Source organism: Manis pentadactyla, chromosome 13 (genome assembly GCF_030020395.1).
Source record: "Manis pentadactyla isolate mManPen7 chromosome 13, mManPen7.hap1, whole genome shotgun sequence".
Taxonomy (NCBI): Eukaryota; Metazoa; Chordata; class Mammalia; order Pholidota; family Manidae; genus Manis; species Manis pentadactyla.
This window is the reverse complement of record NC_080031.1, coordinates 94,799,685-94,820,483: the sequence shown is the minus strand read 5'-3', so window position 1 is coordinate 94,820,483 and position 20,799 is coordinate 94,799,685. Positions and strand designations below refer to the sequence as shown.

Below are 20,799 nucleotides of genomic sequence, written 5' to 3'. Positions count from 1 at the left end.
CTACCTACCACTTCAGCATTTTATTAAAAATAATAATAATAATAGAGAAATGTGGTATCCACATATAAATCAAGTTTAAAAATCAAATGAATATTCATATTAGAACTGTGTATAGTTCATAATGCATGAACAAAACCGAAAGCTTCTGTGATGACTGCCCTTGCACTGTTCACCATGTAACTTATTCACTATGTAAGAATTTGTACTCCATGTAAGAATTTGTTCGTTATGCATCAGAAGATCGGAGACTGACGAAAATTAGGCTTGGGGTGGATTAATGATTGTGCACTGAGTATTGACCCCCCTATACAGAAATTTATTGTTGTTAACAACTATTTGATCAATAAATATGAGAGATGCCCTCACAAAATATATAAACACACTTCCAATTGTAAAATAAATAAGTAACCGGGATGTAATGTATAGCATGTAGAGCATAAGGAATATAGTCAAAATATTGTAACAACTTGGTATGGTGATAGCTGGTACCTAGAATTATCATGTATATAAATGTTGAATCACTGTGTTGTACACCTGAAACTAATGTAATGTAATACTGTTGTCAACAACCCTTCAATAAAAAAATTAAAAAAAAGAACATAAGGGATGTGAACATTCCCCAGGAATGGGTTGTTTTAATTTGTCTGATTTCTCTCAGACTGTTCAAGTTCAGTTAGACGATATCCACCATATCATAGATAAGTTTTCACAAATGCCTAAGGTGCCTAACTGGTTTTCTTGGTTTCACTGGAGATGGCTGGTAATTACAGGTGTGCTTTGGTTATGTAACTATACTCCCATTATGTTAATGTGTGTGCGCAATTTAAGTAGTAGCTTAAAACCTATACATGCTGAAGTTACTCTACAAGAAGATATGTCAAAGAAATAATCAATCTTCCCAGGTTTTCTTCCGCCTGCTACTTCTATAGCTTTTCTTCTTCCTTCCTAATTAAAACCCTTAAATAGAATTCGTGCCTCATATCAAATTTACCGAGTATCATAATTCTTCCAAGTGGTAAAGATACCTCAAGACAAATGCTGGGCATAGAAGCTACAGGGCATAAATATGCAAAGAAATAAAAAGCTAACCATTTCAAACAATAAGGCTTCTCTCTCACTTACCAACTTTACATTTCCCTGTATGGCCCCGGAAGATGACTGGTTAGCCAGAGACGGGTAAGATTCCTCAAGGGAGGAACAACCTAAGACAGGCACAATTGCAGGGGGGTCATCAGGTGAGAAATTGGGGATCAACAGAGGTGAGGCTTAGAACCTCACCCCCCTGTTCTGAGAGAAATCTTCTGCATACATGGATGTTTTATTGCCCTTGTCTAGCTTGGATTAACACATAGTCTACAGGCACACACCTGATCATCTACATTTGCTCTCTTACAACACTAAACTATGTTTTCTACCTTTATCTTGTATCTACCTACCACTTCAGCATTTTATTAAAAATAATAAAGAGAGAAATGTGGTATCCATATATAAATCAAGTATAAAAATCAAATGAGTATTCATATTTGAACTGACTGTTTATAGTTCATAATGCATGAGCAAAACCGAAGGTTTCTGTGATGGCTACCCTTGTACTGTTCACCATGTAAGAACTTATTCACTATGTAAGAATTTGTTCTCCATGTAAGAACTTGTTCGTTATGCCTCAGAAGATTGGAGACTGACGAAAATTAGGCTTGGGGTGGATTAATGATTGTGCATTGAGCATTGACTCCCCTATACAGAATTTTATTGTTGTTAACAACCATTTGATCAATAAATATGAGCGATGCCCTCACAAACAAACAAACAAAAAAAAAAGTACGCACTTCCAATGGTAAAATAATAAGTAACCGGGATGTAATGAATATAGTCAAAAAATTGTAACAGCTTGGTATGGTGATAGCTGGTACCTAGAATTGTCACGTATATAAATGTTGAATCACTATGTTGTACACCTGAAACTAATGTAATGTAATACTGTGTCTCAACTACCCTTCAATAAAAAATAATTATCTACAAAAAAAAAAAAAAAGAAAAGAAATAAACTCAAACTGTGAACAAGACCTCCAGCAGCATCTCCCAGAGAGGGCAACAGCTGGCTCAAGACCAGGAATGGGTTAGACTGCCCCTGCTTTAAGGCCCTAACAAAGGGATGAGATGGTCTATAAAAGCATCTCTCCTTATTCTTCTATTTGGGCTAAATCTCCCAATTCTCTGCTTACTTGCCAAAGAGTCACCTGATCAGTCTTATCAATGAGGGAACAATCCAATTCTAGAGCTCTGGGCCCAGGGCTGCACACAGAAGCCATGTAGTGGACTTGGTGCAGGATTGGGTCACATCATGCCATATGCATGTGGGGTGAATTTTGGTCATTGGCTCTGGAAGCCAATAATGCATGTCCTTAACATTCACCTAGACGATTCTGCTGGTTTTACCTGATATATCTGGTCAGTTTTTCAAATCGAGGAGACTTAGCTCTAGAATCTGTGGGTGAATATCTCTGGCATCCATCATGGTCCCGGCCTTTTTAGTACACTGCTAAGAATGAATGTCACACATACACACAGTCCAGTTGGCAGCTCTTTTGATGTCCTAGGAAATCATCTAGCAAGATGAAGGGAGACTATGTCTTTTTATTAGGTGACACTAAAGGAATTCTGGGGCAAATAGCACTAACTCCAATTGCCTGGAAGGGGCAGAGATGGATTCATAGACTCCCCATTGTGGAACAGAGAGAAAGAGGTATTCTCCAATTAGGGTACAGGAAGACCATCGCAGTGAGAGAAAAGAGTGTGACTACATAGCCTCTCAGACCTCAGTGTGAATGGCAGTAGCTCTATGACCCTGGAGATATCCCAGCCTCCCTGAAATCCATTTCATCATCTATAAAAAAGGGGAACTACTACATATTTGCCAGGTAATGATTAAATGAGATTTCATCACATACATTCAGAGGCAGCTCACAGCGGGCCTTCAATAAACAGCATCAGTTAGCATTATTATTCCTCACTTGGGCTTCTCCTGTGTGGACCATCATCTCAACTAACCCCCAGCCCCAGTGTTGTCCCTGAGGATTGGCTTATACACCAGAGGTCTCCCATGGGTGCTGCTCAGGCTGTTGGTAGATCCTCTCCTAAACTTTGCTTATTACTTCAAGAGGATTGCTGTGAACATCTGAACAGCTTCTTCTTTGGGGGATCCCCATAGTAAATAGGACTTGGGGAGACAGAGCCCCTCCTCCCATTTCAAAAGCCAGCCAGACACAGGGCAGACCTGAGACTTGGGTTTGACAATCTGATGCTCCTGCCAAGGACTGGACTCTCGTGTGAGTGACACAGAGATGCAGGTGAGAAACTATCAGGAGCCTGGGGGGTGTAATGACACTGGGGGTCCTAAGCTGCTCTTGCTACTCAGCCTCCGTTGGTTCCTATCTTCATAGCTTAGTCCTCCTGCCTTCTGATCAGTTCTGTGAACTGCCAGACCCCCTTCCAATACATTCGTTTTTGAGTGAGTCAGACAGAGCTGTTACTGTTGCTTGAAACCGCAAAGTTACTGATATAAAACCAAAATACCTTTCCATACTGGGATGCCAGTGTTAGGCAGGAGGAAAATCTAGCCAGATTTGGGTGTTCAGAGCTACTCTTTCCCTGGAAGAAGCAACTGTCAGGCAAGAAGGCAAAAGAGATGTCCCACAGCATCTCTGGGGCCAAGAAGATGCAGTTCTGCCCCTTGATCTTGATGTGGCTGGCGATTCTCTGTCAGTTCTTACACAGTCTCAAAACTAGCAACTCAGGAAACAGGATAAAGCAGCATAGGAGAAAAAGGCAGGCAAACTCCTGGTTCAAAGGCATAAACATTTATTATTAAAACAAAAACAAGATTTCCCTGACAAACATAAAATCAAAAGGCAGGTCCCTCCTGTTGGGAGTTCTGTGTGCTTCAGTGGTCTGAGCGACTATTTCCTCCCCCAGTTTGGGGATGTTTTCAGCAATTATTTCTTCAAATACACTTTCTATCCCAATTTGTCTCTCTTCTTCTTCTGGTACCCCTATAATGCAGATATTGTTCCATCTGGATTGGTCACACAGTTCTCTTAATGTTCTTTCATTCCTCGAGATCTTTTTATCTCTCTGCGTCAGCTTCTCTCCGCTCCTGTTCTCTGATTTCTATTCCATTAATAGCCTGTTGCACTTCATCCATTCTGCGTTTAAGTCCTTCCAGAGATTGTTTTATTTCTGTATTCTCCTTCCCAACTTGATACATTAGCTTTTGCATATTTCTCTGCAGCTCCATCAGCATAGTTATGACCTTTATTTTGAATTATTTTTCAGGAAGATTGGTTAAATCTATCTCCCCAGGTTCCCTCTCAGGGGATGTCTGGGTTATTCTTGTCTGTATCAAATTGTTTTGCCTCTTCATGGCGACAGAGGTAGTCGTAGGCAGTTGGCGCATGTGACAGCTCGGAGAACAAAGTCCCTTCCTGCTTGCCTGTCACTGTCCCTTCCTGTGAGAACAGCGCCCCCCAGCGGCTTGTGCTGTGCAGCTGCATGCTGACGGGGCCTCTGAGCCTGGCCCAGGGGCTGCAGAGGAGGCTCTGCACGGCTGCTGTGGGCGTGGCCGGTCTCAGGCTGCTCCACTGCTATGGCGGGGCTGTGCTGGGGGGGAACGGGTGAGAGGCTGTTTATCACTGTGACGGGCCTCAGAGCTGCACTGCTGCCCAGGGGGTTAGGGCGCCCGGAGTTCCCCGGGATTCCCAGCTGCTGGGCTGAGTGGGCCGGGACACTTCCTTCCAGCTGTAAGGCTCCTGACCCTTTAAGACTTTCAAAACGCACTCCCTTTTCTTTTGTCCCAGGGGTGCCGGCTGTGGGAACCCACTTGCAGGTTTTACTGTTCCATTTCCCTAGTGTCCAGCACACCATGCACTGTGTTGTCTGCACTCCTGGTGTGGATCACTAGGGCTTGGTATTTATCAGTCCTGGGCTCCCACTCCTTCCCGGCTTCGACTCCTCTCCTCCTGCTGGGGAGCTGGGATGTGGAGCACGCGAGGGTCCCACCAGTCCGTGGCTTGTATCGTACCCCCACCGTGAGGCGCTGGGTTCTTGCAGGTGTAGATGTAGCCTGGCTGTTGTACTGTGTCTTCTGGTCTCTCTTTTAGGAATAGTTGTATTTGTTGTATTTTCAAAAATATATATGGTTTTGGGAGGAGTTTTCTGCTGCCCTACTCACGCCGCCATCTTGGCTCCTCCCTAACAAAGACCACTTTGAGAAAGGATTACATGGTTTGTTTCTATCAAGTGGTTGCAACTGCTACGCAGTCTCCTCTCACGTATGGGAATCACATAATGGAGTTTGAGATCCCACTCACACCCAGGAAAAGGGTAGAACCAACCCTTCAAGGACAGAAGGCCTAGCTCTGCCGCATCCTGAGCCTTGTGACTCCCCTGGCCTTTGATACTGAATCCCAAGTATCCTTGAGATGTGCTCTTACTCCTGGGGCCCTCACCTCTTCTGCAGCTGGCCCTTTTTAATAGTCTCTACTTCCAGCCAGTTTCCTGTTCTCAGCCCTACTGGTAGAGATGCTAGACTGGTGCTCCTTGTTCTTTAGTTTGCATGAGTACATCTTGGTCTTCTGCATGGTGTGATCTGCCTTTTGTCCCTCGTCTTCAGGAGAGCAGTGGAAACTATTAAAAGGGCCGCTCTGCTCCTGTTCCTGCGTGGTGGTAGGGAAGGTGGTGAATACATTTAACCAAAGTGGGTATCATGGCTGCTAAGAGATGAAGGCCCTCAGTAGAGTCTGGACTACTTCACTTCCACTTTCCTAGGGCCTGAAAGAGTCTATGTACTCGCAGGAGGATGTCTTCCTGCCAAAGTGTTCTTTGGCCTACCATCTAAATGATCGTGCATCGATTCTCCTTCGCCTCCTCCTTCTTGTCATTCAGCCAAGCCAAGATGCGATGGAAAACCCGGCAGCTGAAGCCCTCACGGACCGCATTGTCCACGTGGTCCTGCAGGACCTCCAAGCTGGGGAAAACCCGGCAGCAGCCCAGGCACCTGAAGCCGCTGTCCAGGGCCACCAGCCACTCAGGCGTCTCGGCCCTGGGGCTCTCCTCCTGGGCTGGAGGCTCCACCGCACTGCCAGGCTGCTCCCTCTCCTCTGAGGCTTCGCTATAGTCGCTGACATCTACGAGTTCCCGTGTAGACAAGCGGCTCCATATGTCTGAGGTCTCTTCACCCTTTTTTTCAGCCTCTTCGAAAAAAGCAGATTCTCTTTTGGTCTTCTTTGAGGCGGGCTGCAAGACTTCCACCTCATCCCATGACACAGCCACACCTCTTTTCATCTGGACCGGCCTGTAGTAAATCTCCTTGACGGGTGCCGTTCCCAGGTATGGTGGAAAGGGGTCTTGGGTAGAGTCAGAGGAAGCTTGCCATTCCTCCAAGACCTCGGGTAGAGTCATCTCAAGAGGCTGAGTTTGAAGAATATACTGATGCCACTGAAGGATTCCTTCTCCTCCTCCTCCTGGGAAAGGAAATTTCAGACATGAGAAAACTAGAATAAGTGTGTGAAGTCTGTAGGAGTTGAGATGGTCATGAGAATATTCCTATGTGGGCACATGGCCTGGAAGTACATACATATGTGAAACCACAGAATGCCGTGTGACATACATTTTATCTGAGGTATGTGTGTGGTGTGATTATGTGGGATTGAGGGTGTGGAGGTCTATGTGTGTTCTGGGACATGTGTGTGTGGTGCGACAATGCACGTGAACAGGGGTGTACGTGTTCTTACTGTGAAACAGTTAAAGACGGAGCATGTTAGAGGAAGTGTGCTTGAGCTTCCCAGAAGTGCAGCTCTCTGAGGGGCTGAAGGCTTTGGGCTGAAGGTTTTGTGGGCGCGGGGTATGCGGAATAGAAAGCCTGTATATGAAAGTGCATTCATTTCAGGGCCTGTGAGTGTTTGAGTGCTTAGGCTGGCTCTATGGGGGAGCTGGAACAAGTTACGTGTGTGAGAGGGTGTACATTCTTTACAGGTTAGTGTGTAGACAGCAGAGTCTGAGCATGATTGTGTGAGGAGGGAAGGTGGAAGTGTGTATCTGTGTAACACTTGTAGAGAATGGGAAGGACGCATCTGGAATGAAGGCATGTACATATGAGAGAAAACGTGACAGGAAAGGATAATGGGGCTCTATCTGGTATGAAGGAATATAGTGTGTGTATGTGAGTGAGTTTGTGCTGATCTGAGGGAAGAGGTAATTGAATTCCCACCCTGTTACCAACCCAGCCCACCATCTGACAGCTGTCCCAGTGTTCACATGGGGAACTGCCCTGTCCTTGAAAGCATACCCCCAATTTGCCCCTCTGCAGAGGCTGCAGTCTTAGTTCCTCTGCCCTGAAGCCCTATCCTGTTTTTGAAGCGAAAGTGAAGTAAGTAGGGATCTGGCTGAGCCACCGCGGCTATTGATCCCGTCCAGCCTTTGTGTCTCCCTTACCGTCCTCAGCAGCAGCTAGAAGCTTTCCTGGAGACGACACGCAGGAGAAATACTCCGAGACAGAGGACTCTTCTCCCGGTGTCTGACTGCGGTCTGGGACCACCACACGTGCCTCCGGCTGAGGAGAATCCTGAGAATTCTGGAATTCTGAGGAATGGAATACAAAAAAACAGATGTGGCATTTTCTAGGATCTCTATCCATTCAAAAAAGACATGTTAAGTCCATAATCAGGTTAGGCATTGAAACCCGTCACCCCCTCATGAAACTGAGCATTTGAAACTTCACTTGCTCCAAAATATAAGGAAACAATTATGAAAATTGTGTGTAGTAGATGTCAGTGATATTGGGCACCTTGTGCGTGATGTTTCTAAAGATGTATACTGCAGTATATCGGAGGCTCAGATTCTCGCCTAGTACATAGTAAGTTGCCTGTATTATTTGATGATATTACTCTACTTACTGGAAGAATACATTTGGAGTATGTATACACGGGTTCAGTGCTTCTGTCTGTCAGCTGGGGACCACCTAACAAAAGTGCCCATCTCCTGCCCCCGGGGAGAGTCTGAAGGGTCAGGAGAGCCCTCACGCCCACCACCTGTCCCCGGGCTCCTCTCTCAGGTGTCTGCTCTGGGGAACCTGACGGGGGCCTCTGTTGCCAGAGCTGTGCAGGGCCAGGTCTTGGGGGGAACTGCTGAGTTCTGAGCTGGAGTAGGGGACTCCAGGAGGGCCTCCACAGTTGGCTCCAGACTACCCCTCCCAGAGCTGGCCCCTGCCCTGCTCTCCAGGGTTTACGTACCCTTAAATGGCACAGCTGTCAGCGGCGTACTCAGCGTGCCACCCTCCTCCGTGTCCCCTGCCCACACAGGGCTCGGACTCGGTAGTTTGTCTGTACTTATCATGCTCATCGCCTATCTTGAATTTTACACCTTCTCAATTTACAGATTACTTCTAGCTTGCTCTTTTTCCCAGTAAAATACATGTATTTCTAAAAATCAGCTCTACTGTGGATTTAAAGATATCCTGAAAATCCCCAGACAGGTTTCCTTCCTCTCCGTCTACATTTCCAATAAAAAGACTATGCCTTCAAATTCACAAACTTCAGTAAATAAATAGGTAAATTCTTATTCCTGACAAAATAACCCATCCTCTGTTTAAAAACTGCAACCCAATGTTTACTTCTCCAAATTGCATCCACTTTGTCTTTTAGGCGGCTAGAGAGTGTCTGGTGGTGGGGCAGGGAGGGGAACATTTGGTGCATGTCATATTTAAGTGTGGTGAGTATAATCTGATGTGTATGTGCCTGTCATGTTTCTTCAACAATTTTAGGTAGTGAGTCTGGAGATGAGATGGCCCGGATGTGTGAAGGTGGTGTGATGCGCTGGGTGACATGAAGCATAATATTGTATTTATGGAGGCAGTGTATCTTCCATGTATTTATGAGTAACCTGTGTTTTATGTGCTATGAAAGTTTCAGTAGTTATATAATATCTATTTGATTTTTAGGAAAGACTGTGAGGATTTGAAGAACTTTGTGAGATGTGTTGAGACCACGAAAGCGTAACAGAGTGGCCACGTGAAGGCTAGTTAGGATAGAGGTCACTAGATGGATGGTGGCATTTGGGGATTATGTGAAGGGACTAAGAGCCTGGGAACAAAGAGGAGTTTTAGATGTTATACAATTGTGACTGTTTCAAGCCCTATTGGTGTGAAATACAGAGTGCTACCAGAGTGGGATTACCTGCGGGGTCAGAGACCGTGGTACTGAAGGAATGATGTTAGAGAAAGTAAATTAGAGGAATGTGTGTGCAGAAAAGTGAGGGTGTGATGGTTTAACACATGTGGATATCAGCTTACAAGTGCGTGTGAGTGAGTGTGAGTAGCTGTGGGTGTGATGGAGTGTCACACCTGTGTGCTTATGAGGACAGGAGGTGGCTGGATGCAAGAACTGAGGGGCCACTTTCAAATCTCTGGCCACTCTTCATGCATGAGAGGACACACACGTTACGTCTGGACAGGGGGTTGTATCAGCAAACCCCTGTTTGTACAGAGGAGCTTCGCTCTCCTCTGTAAGACAAAGGAGGAATCTACGGGTTCCTGCGTGGGAAAATTGTTCTGGACCTTTCTGACTCCCTTCCAGCTGGTTGTGAAAGATTTGTGACGTGGCGACCAGGGGAGCACATCTTCCCAGGATCAGGCTCAGTTAGTCTGCCCGTTTCTCTGTCATTTTGTCAGTTTTCCTACTTTTTCAAACACAGCCCCGTCTGATATATTGCACTTTTGGGCACTTGTCCTTGTTGAGATTTCCCTTGAATCTCAAGGTTGTGCCTTATGTACATGCACTGCATATCTCCGAGGGCAGAAAGAAACTTTGTTGTCTTTCTGTGTTCTCTCACATCTGGACGGGTTTGTAGCAGCTTCTATCTCCAGTCAGCCGGGACCCTGATATACACCCTCTCACGCCCCCACTGTGAACCTGCTCTCGAAGTACAGCCACTCTTTCATCCATTCCATACACTTTGATTGCTCGCTGTGTCCTACATGCATGGAGACTGCAGTCTCTTTTCTGGCCAGAACACCAAAATACAAGTATTCAACAGTTTCTGATTTTGCTCAAGTGTTAATGGCTAGGAGGGTATAAAACACAAATGTTGTCTCTACGGACATTCTTGTCCTGTGTCTTGGACCTGTGCTGCCACAGAGTACTGATTAGATAAAATACTTTAATATTTGTTTACCTGACTACATATGTTATTGGGTTAAACACACTTTGTTTTCGTTGTCATAATCTGGGTAACTTCCCCCACCATTGAAAGATGCCATATCCTATTCCCCAGAACCTATGAATGTTAACCTTAGGAGGCCAATGGGACTCTGCAGATGTGATTAAATTAAGGGAGTATTTGAAATGAGTTCCTGTTGATGGCATGGAACCAGAGCCCTAGGCTCCCAGATTGGAGAGGAGGAGACTGCGGCTGGGCCCAAAGTAGACCTTTCTCTCTGGCGGAGCAGAGACACTGAGCTCGATCTCTGCAGGTCTGTGCGGACTCCCACTGCCCTGATCTGCCTAGACTTCAGCAGCTCTTCCTCTCTACTTAGCAGCACAAGAGGCCGAGTCAAGAGAGGAGGCAGAGGCCTAGCGTTCTGATTCAGAGGGTCCGTCATTTCCCTCAGGACCCCCAGCTTTGTCTTCCAAAGAGTACCCAGGCGGTGCACACCACGTGTGGAGCTTTGAGACTCCTGGAAAATGGAGCAAAAGTAATGGAGGCGGCTGGTTCCATTCTGTTCCCTCCTACACTGTTCTCCCTAACGTACTCTCCCCACTGTCCCTCACGGAAATACTGAGTTTGTCCTAAACAGTTATCTATGGCTTGGACAGAGAATTGGCCTATGTCAGCTTTCTGGGTTACTCTCTGGACCCTGTAGTCCAGGCTCGTCATACTCACTCACTCACCTTGCTTAAGATTTTTGGTACCATTGGCTTTCCTCCACCATTTTTTTTGTGGGTGTGCCCTTTGCATTCCCCCTCCTAGATTTACAACCTCAGATGAAATAATTGGCGAATTTTTATCTTTGCAGAATTTAACTATTATTAGTCAGTGTCTTTGTTTTGCTGACCAAGCTCACTTTTCCTCAGTGAAGTAAGATGACCTTCATCTCTAGTGAATGTGTCAGGTGTGTGTATCATGCACACATTGTGGCAGAATGCTGTGAGGAATGTCATGTGCTTTGTGTGTATAAATTCTTTAATGTGTGACTGATCTGGTGTTTGCACATTTGAACATGGGATAGTTCTGTGTGTGTGAGAATGGTATGTGTGCTTTGTGTCTGTGTTTTAGGTCAGAACGTAATGTGTGCAGGCTGCGTGTCCTATGATTATGCATGTGTGTGCGTGTTTCACATGTTAGGTGGCTTAGGTGTGCAACAGGATTATTCGGAGTATTCTCTTTGAGACTAGTGTAATTAATGTATTTGTGAAATCTAAGGTACAGTGAAAACACAGAAGGATATGAAAAATCAATGGCTGTAAGAGAAAGAATATATGAGTTTTCAATGTAGAAGTGTTTGAAGATCCAAAGTAAATGAGGGCACAGGACAGGGCATGCAAGAATAAATGTAGAGCAGCATGTGATTGATTCATTACAAAGTAAAATCTTGAAAGATTGAGCTCTAAGGGGTTGAGTAGAATATGAACACTAAAGCCTAGCCCTCTAACTCTGAGGCATTCACCAATAAGAAATATGTGCATATAGCAAAATACATGTAATAGAATTTTGAGAATATCACCTTTTAGAGTAGCCCCAGATTGAAAGTAACCCAAATGCTCGTAAAAGTGTAATAAACAAACACACTATTTATGTGCCAAGAATGAAGGAACTACAGTCACATATAACATGGATGATGATTACAAACACAAGCACAGAGAGCGAAAAGAAGAAGACGCGAAGCATGTATTGTGTACTCGTGTTCACGTAACATTAAAACACAGGGAAGACTAATGCAGCACTTTTATATGCTTGGGACAAAAACAGAGTAGAGAACTCAGATGCATGTGGAAGACGACAAGGAAGTGAACGATGATGATCAGGTGTGTAGATGGGTCTGTATAGGGTTGAACTTGAGAACATCGGCTATGAGAAGATACTGCTGTGCTGGGGTCTCGGACCAGGTATGTCTCTACTCAGGTCAGGACCTGAGGATCCTACCGTGTTGGGCCTGCTTTAGGCTATTAGTGCTGTCACACCTTCCTGGTGATAGAACCTGTCCTTGCCCAGCTCATCCTGACATGTTCTTCCATGTTCCTCTGATACAACTCATCCCCTTAGGCCCTCTTCCACCATTTCCTCAAATAACTCCCTGCCCTCCCCTTGTCTCCTTGGGCTCGCGTATTTTCCCTTGGGATTTACTACTTCCGCTGGGGATTGTACTAACGAAGATGGAGAGGCATTTAGAGTTTCTCTCTGTGCTGGGCAGCCTTGTGCTGACTGCTGAGCAGAATCACTGAGCTCAGCTCTGGGCTCTGCCTGGATCCCCACTGCCCTTTGCTTCCCATCCCTTCTCAGCAGCGCCAGGAAGCTTGTCCTCACAAGGGACGCAGGACAGGCGCTCTGAAGCAGCAGCAGCTTCTGTTGCTCTCTGGCCTTGGGTTGGGGCCACCGTCCCGTGTCCATGCGGTAGAGCTGCTTTTGTGGAAAAATTAAATAAAAATGATAGATGTGGTCCGTGCTTGGTGGTTTTATATTTATCCATCCATTAAATAAACAGTAAGAGTCTGCTATGTAATGTCTTCAGTGAACCCAGATAGCCTCCATTTATGGGGATAGCATAATACCGTTTTCCTTTGAAATTTTCAAATGTGTTAATACTGGTTGTTCCATCTATAGATCATGAATGATTGGATTTCACAAAGTGTGTCTTTGTAAATGGAAGAGAGATATATGTATCTATCTCTAATGACAGAGGTAAAACAAGTTACCTGTGTGAAAGGTTGTACACTATTAACGGGTTAGTGGGTAGACAGCATAGTGTGAGAATGATTGTGAGGAGGGAAGGTGGAAGTGTGTATCTGTGTAACGCTGGTACAGAATGGGAAGGACGCATCTGGAATGAAGACATGTGCATATGAGAGAAAAAGTGACAGGAAAGGATAATGGGGCCATATCTGGTATGAAGGAATATAGTGTGTGTGTGTGAGTGAGTCTGTGCTGATCTGAGGGAAGAGGTCATCGAATTCCCACACTTATCAGCACAGCCCACCATCTCACAGCTGTCCCAGTGTTCACATGGGGTACCGCCCTATCCTTGAAAGCATACCCCCAATTTGTCCCTCTGCAGAGGCTTCAGTCTTAGTTCCTCTGCCCTGAAGCCCTTTCCTATTTTTGAAGGGAAAGCGAAGTAAGTAGGGATTGGGCTGAGCCACCGCAGCTATTGATCCCGTCCAGCCTTTGTGTCTCCCTTACTGTCCTCAGCAGCAGCAGGAAGCTTTCCTGGGGCGGACGCACGGGAGAAACACTCCGAGACAGAGGGCTCTTCTCCCGGTGTCTGACTCTGGTCTGGGACCACTACACGTGCCTCAGGCTCAGGAGAATCCCATTGAGTCTCCTCAAATTCTGAGAATTAATACAAAAAAAACAGATGGACCATTTTCTGGGATCTGTATCCATTCAAAAAAGACATGTTGAGTGGACAATCATTGTAGGCATTGAAACCCATACCCCATGAAATCAAGCATTTGAAACTTCACTTGCTCCAAAATACCAGGGAACAACAATTGTGAAAATTGTGTGTAGATGTCAGTGATACTGGGTATCTTGTATGTGATATTTCTATAGATGTATACAGAATATTGCAAACTAGTGACAAAAATTGGATACTAGTTCCTTTTTCGTCATGAGAAATTGTATAATTAGAGGACACGGGGTACAAGTTTTAAAAGACTTCTGACTGCCTGCCCACCTGCCTGTCTAGATTGGTATCTATATTGGTGTATGGAAAGATAGGGATGTCAATATAAATACAGAGAGGGGTAGAGATACAGCATTTTCACAGGGAATTCCTGGACACAGCCATGGTGCTGGAGATGCTCTAATGAAGACTTTACACACTTGCCCCAGACTCCTCTTCTGGGAATGTATTTCCGTATTTCTCCAAGACTCTCAGCCTCCCTATTCAGATCTTTGAAAACCTCTTTCAGAGGAGGCAGACATACCCACGTGCTATATTTCTTAACGGGGATTGTAAATGGACAGCTGGACAGTTCTTGGGCAAGGGGGTCATTTATGGCCCTGCTGAGGGAAGGGACTCAGTTCTGAGCCTGGGCCGTCGCGTTGCCCCGTCTCCCCGCCTGGCTCCTCCTCGGCCCCTTCTCGCTCTCAGCACACACCACGGTGACTCAGACTGTCTCCAGCAGAGGTGGGGCAGTGGTGTGTGCCAGGCTGGGGAGCATGAGCTGCCAGTGACTGCAAGGAAGAAAAGCCTTTCTCCCAACCTGCCCTCTTCCTGGACTTGTCTTGGGTTCACCGGTTCCAGAGGGGGCCGAGGCCCTGGGCCTGGAACACCTTTCCCCCTGGAGCTACAGTAGTTCTGACCATGTGAGTAAGTTTTCTGCAGTGGGAAATGAGTGGCAATGACACGTGCCCCAACCAGGCACAGGCATGGCGTCCTCCTCTGTGCCCCGCCGTGCTCTTCCCTTTTCTAGCTAACTGGGATGCTGATAACCTGGGGTCTATTTGAAAGCTGAGTGTTCATGATAAAAAGTTCCTATCAGCAGGGAGACTTGCCCTATTCCTTTACATACACTGATTGTTGCGTAAGAAATAGACAGGTTCCTTCATGCATTAGTTACTCAGGCCTAATCTACTCCAGCTAATGAATCCTGAGTTGACTTTTGAGAAGCAAATAATTGGACCTGGTACATATTAAGCAAGGCATTATATTAGAAACTACTCTGTGTCTTCCCTTGGCTTACTTATGCTGTATAAGCCAGGGGAAGACACACAGTCACCTCACAGTCACTACAACTACTTCAGTTTCCCGTTTTTCCAGAAAGAGCCAAACTTTCTCAATTCAAATAGCATGCTTCAATGCTGTGTGTGTGTGTGTGTGTGTGTGTCCTGCTGTTGTTTCTCTTTCATACAGGAGCCTCGCATTTACATGTCTGTACACTAAGACAGTGAAAGAAAGTTCTCAATGTCTGAGACAATCTAAGAAATCAATTCATTTTCTGTATGACTTTACACTCTCATTCCTGCACCTCCAATTTCAGGAAGTCAATGTTTTTTCCTAATTTTTCATTTACCTCTTCGAGCCACACTTTCATCATTAACTGTAAAAAGTATTGTTGTAAAACTTGTAACATTGTAAAAAATGGAAGAAAGGGAAATGCATTATATAAGAAAAATTATACTAATCAATCACTACATCTGTGATACAGTAACCCAGAGCGGCATGATGTAGGGAACACAGGTCCTACGCCACAGAGACAAGGACCTAGTCACAGGAACCTTCTCTTGACCCCCAGATTATCTGATCCCTGAGAAAGACCGGTGCACCCCCACCTTTTCCTCCCTCCCGCCTTCCTGCCCTTTCTCTCCCATAGGTAGGAATCTTTGTTCCTTTTTTCTTTAGAAGACGGTCTCTAGATCCCCATTGCTCAGAGAATATCACTGATACACACCTCCTGACATCCTGGCAGCTTTGGGGGAACGTGTGGTTTCAAGATGTTTCCTTTTTCGTTTGTGCTTCATGGCTCAGCACTTCAGAGAGTGACTTAAAATCAGGTGCCTTCCTCCCTGGAACTCTGCTGCCAGAGGTTCAAGTGATGACAGCCAAGAAGCAGGTCTGTATATCCAAGAACAACCAACAACTGGACAGGCTCTCTCCTCACTCCCTCACTCCCTCACTCACTCACTGGCCTGGCCGGTGCTTAAGTACAGCAGGAGGGCCATTATGATGTGAGACAGGGTTCCATAGCATTGTGACATGTGCATCAGAGCAGACCACTGACGGGGGAGGGGGGCAGGGTGTGTGGGATCCCTTTTACCCAATACAAACTCTACCATCAACTTGAATTTTTATCTTGCACTTCATATCAAAACAGGAGAACCAATGATATGGATTAAACAAAAGACAGTTACTTTATGTATCTAGGGTAACCACATTACTAATCTCATGGCCCTCATCATGAATCCTGTGCTTGTCAAGCATGAAGGCTTCATTCCCTGGCTTCAGTTCTAGGCCCCAGTCTCCTGGATATTAAATGGCTCTGCACAGGGTTTGAAGTCTAGTTAGCTCCATTCTACTTCCAACTTCCCACTGACTGTCTCCTCCCTGAGGGGCCATGTGTATTTCCTTCTAAGTGAGCAGCTGCTCTAGAGCAAGGCCGTGATCCAGCCAGCTTCAGCCTTCTTTACCTCCAGTAGGTCCTGCCTCACGCTATGCCCCCCACATGGGCTCGGCCTCTTGGCAGCCACCGAACAGTAGGCACATTTCCCAAGATATTCTCAGCCTCGTCAGCTATTGGAAAAACCCGTATCAAAAATTAGGTACTTAAACGCATACCAAGTTGGTAAAAATTAGATCAACCTATACAAATGATAGTAACAATATAGGTAAAAAAAAGAACCTTCATGATATAAAGTGAAGTATGGAACTATGTAGCTGTTTCAGAGAACAATTAGCCAACATTTTATGAAATTAATGAGTATATCATGTATGAGCCATGATAGAGCCATGGGATGTAAAGCCAGGGGCTTCCTCTCACCCTGAAGGCTCTGGGAAAGTGAAGGAAAAAGACTTGCAAAAGAGACAGTGGGTTGTTGAAATACATGAGCCTGTTCCCTACAGTGGGAAAAATCCAATAAATGTAGGAGCTGTATGGAATCACAAGGTGTTTGCAAACCCACTATACACATGCACCACACATATGACTTACATGTGCACATAAGATATATGGTACTGCTAAGATAGGACACTTAACCATGTTCTCTGGGGCAGGCATGGGTCTAAGGCTTTTTCTCTCAGGTAATGCCTTATCCTCACCCTGGGGAGATTTAGTAATGTGGTTACCCTAGATACATACAGTAATTGTCTTTTCTTTAATCCGTATCATTGGTTCTCAAGTTTTGACATGAATTGTAAGATAAACATTCAAGTTGATGGTAGAATTTGTATTGGGTAAAAGGGATACCACACACCCTGCCCCCCTCCCCCGTCAGTGGTCTGCTCTGATGCACGTGTCACAATGCTATGGAACCCTGTCTCACATCATAATGGCCCTCCTGCTGTACTTAAGCACCGGCCAGGCCAGTGAGTGAGTGAGTGAGTGAGGGAGTGAGGAGAGAGCCTGTCCAGTTGTTGGTTGTTCTTGGATATACAGACCTGCTTCTTGGCTGTCATCACTTGAACCTCTGGCAGCAGAGTTCCAGGGAGGAAGGCACCTGATTTTAAGTCACTCTCTGAAGTGCTGAGCCATGAAGCACAAACGAAAAAGGAAACATCTTGAAACCACACGTTCCCCCAAAGCTGCCAGGATGTCAGGAGGTGTGTATCAGTGATATTCTCTGAGCAATGGGGATCTAGAGACCGTCTTCTAAAGAAAAAAGGAACAAAGATTCCTACCTATGGGAGAGAAAGGGCAGGAAGGCGGGAGGGAGGAAAAGGTGGGGGTGCACCGGTCTTTCTCAGGGATCAGATAATCTGGGGGTCAAGAGAAGGTTCCTGTGACTAGGTCCTTGTCTCTGTGGCGTAGGACCTGTGTTCCCTACATCATGCCGCTCTGGGTTACTGTATCACAGATGTAGTGATTGATTAGTATAATTTTTCTTAAATAATGCATTTCCCTTAATTTCTCTTTTTACAAAACCGAGGCCATGTGTTAAGTAAATGGATATTGTTAAGTTTTCCAATAATATTTTTTCCAGTTAATGAAGAAAGTGTGGCTCAAAGAGGTAAGTGAAAAAGTAGGAAACAGTTTACCTAAAATTGGATGTGCAGGGATGAGAGTGTGAAGTCACACAGAAAATGGATTGATTCCTTAGACTGTCTCCGACATAAAGACCTTTCGTTCACTGTCTCAGAGCACAGAGGTGTAAATGTGAGGCTCCTTTATGAAATGTAAGGGAAAAACCAGCAGGATACACACACGCGCATGCACGCACAAGTACACACAATACCATTTAACCGCAATGGCTGAATTGAGAAAGTTTGGTTCTTTCTGGAAAAATGGGAACCTGAAATTTCTGGTGACTGTGATGTTTAAAAAGTAAACAATTCCTATGAGGAAGAGCCAATGCTCAGTAACGGGAGGGGACAGATCAGGACCAAAACCGCGGGTCCCAGTGGTGGCTCATGAAGAGAACGTGACATCTGGATTCCAGCGTACCCCAGTGGGGCCTTGGGGAGAAGCTAGGGAAGGGAGTCTGTCTTCAGTTCAGCTTCAATACAAACAGTGCCTGTTCAGAGATTTTTAGTGTAAACTACGAGACATGCCAAACACATTCACACCAATTCACACATACACACATATACAGCATAAATGAGCCAAGGGGAAGCCACAGAGTAATTCTAATACAATGGCTCCTTAATATGTACCAGGTCAAATTATTTGCTTCTCAAAACTCATTATATCACTAACGGAGTAGATTCATTAGTTGAAGTGTTTCTCTCAGGTAATGCCTTATCCTCACCCTGGGGAGATTTAGTAATGTGGTTACCCTAGATACATACAGTAATTGCCTTTTCTTTAATCCGTATCATTGGTTCTCAAGTTTTGACATGAATTGTAAGATAAACATTCAAGTTGATGGTAGAATTTGTATTGGGTAAAAGGGATCCCACACACCCTGCCCCCCTCCCCCGTCAGTGGTCTGCTCTGATGCACGTGTCACAATGCTATGGAACCCTGTCTCACTTACATCATAATGGCCCTCCTGCTGTACTTAAGCACCGGCCAGGCCAGTGAGTGAGTGAGTGAGTAGTTGTTGGTTGTTCTTGAATATACTGACCTGCTTCTTCGCTGTCATCACTTGAACCTCTGGCAGCAGAGTTCCTGGTAGGAAGGCACCTGATTTTAAGTCACTCTCTGAAGTGCTGAGCCATGAAGCACAAACGAAAAAGGAAACATCTTGAAACCACACATTCCCACAAAGTTGCCAGGATGTCAGGAGGTGTGTATCAGTGATATTCTCTGAGCAATGGGGATCTAGACACCGTCATAAAAAGAAAAAAGGAACAAAGATTCCTACCTATGGGAGAGAAAGGGCAGGAAGGCAGGAGAGAGGAAAAGATGTGGGTGCGCCAGTCTTTCTCAGAGATCAGATAATCTGGGGGTCAAGAGAAGGTTCCTGTGACTAGGTCCTTGTCTCTGTGGCGTAGGACCTGTGTTCCCTACATCATGCCGCTCTGGGTTACTGTATCACAGATGTAGTGATTGATTAGTATAATTTTTCTTATATAATGCATTTCCCTTTCTTCCATTTTTTACAATGTTACAAGTTTTACAACAATACTTTTTACAGTTAATGAAAGTGTGGATCGAAGAGGTAAATGAAAAATTAGGAAAAAACACTGACTTCCTGAAATTGGAGGTGCAGGAATGAGTGTGTAAAGTCATAAAGAAAATGAATTGATTTCTTAGATTGTCTCAGACATTGAGACCTTTCTTTCATTGTCTTAGACTATAGACATGTAAATGTGAGGCTCCTTTATAAAAGAGAAAAACCAGCAGGACACACATACACACACACACAAATACCATTTAAGCACCATAGTTGAATTAAGAAAGTTTGGCTCTTTCTGGAAAAATGGGAAACTGAAATAGTGGTAGTGACTGTGAGGTGACTGTGTGTCTTCCCCTGGCTTATACAGCATAAGTAAGCCAAGGGAAGACACAGAGTAGTTTCTAATATAATGCCTTGCTTAATATGTACCAGGTCCAATTATTTGCTTCTCAAAACTCAGGATTCATTAGCTGGAGTAGATTAGGCCTGAGTAACTAATGCACGAAGGAACCTGTCTATTTCTTACGCAACAATCAGTGTATGTAAAGGAATAGGGCAAGTCTCCCTGCTGATAGGAACTTTTTATCATGAACACTCAGCTTTCAAATAGACCCCAGGTTATCAGCATCCCAGTTAGCTAGAAAAGGGAAGAGCACGGCGGGGCACAGAGGAGGACGCCATGCCTGTGCCTGGTTGGGGCACGTGTCATTGCCACTCATTTCCCACTGCAGAAAACTTACTCACATGGTCAGAACTACTGTAGCTCCAGGGGGAAAGGTGTTCCAGGCCCAGGGCCTCGGCCCCCTCTGGAACCGGTGAACCCAAGACAAGTCCAGGAAGAGGGCAGGTTGGGAGAAAGGCTTTTCTTCCTTGCAGTCACTGGCAGCTCATGCTCCCCAGCCTGGCACACACTCCACTGCCCCACCTCTGCTGGAGACAATCTGAGTCACCGTGGTGTGGGCTGAGAGAGAGAAGGGGCTGAGGAGGAGCCAGGCGGGGAGACGGGGCAACGCGATGGCCCAGGCTCAGAACTGAGTCCCTTCCCTCAGCAGGGCCATAAATGACCCCTTGCCCAAGAACTGTCCAGCTGTCCGTTTACAATCCCCATTAAGAAATGTATCATGTGGGTGTGTGTGCCTCCTCTGAAAGAGGTTTTCGAAAGATCTGAATAGGGAGGCTGAGAGTCTTGGAGAAATACAGAAATACATTCCCAGAAGAGGAGTCTGGGGCAAGTGTGTAAAGTCTTCATTAGAGCATCTCCAGCACCATGGCTGCTGCCCAGGAATTCCCTGCAAAAATGCTGAATCTCTACCT

At 45.4% G+C, this 20,799-nt stretch overlaps 1 protein-coding gene across 1 annotated transcript; it reads right to left on the bottom strand.

The window, feature by feature from the left end:
• Positions 1-3,509: 3,509 nt before the first annotated feature.
• On the bottom strand, positions 3,510-19,041 carry LOC118927918 (protein FAM170A-like). Its single transcript, XM_057490876.1, has 4 exons — positions 19,018-19,041; positions 17,366-17,392; positions 7,489-7,635; positions 3,510-6,518 (listed from the first exon to the last, which is right to left on the bottom strand). The coding sequence occupies exon 4, from the start codon at positions 6,454-6,456 to the stop codon at positions 5,890-5,892; it is 567 nt and encodes a 188-aa protein (XP_057346859.1). The 5' UTR covers positions 6,457-6,518; positions 7,489-7,635; positions 17,366-17,392; positions 19,018-19,041; the 3' UTR covers positions 3,510-5,889.
• Positions 19,042-20,799: the final 1,758 nt, after the last annotated feature.

What these genes read in the sequence shown, in the direction of transcription:
- LOC118927918 (XM_057490876.1), bottom strand. Translation starts at nt 6,456, where the DNA reads ATGACTCTACCCGAGGTCTTGGAGGAATGGCAAGCTTCCTCTGACTCT.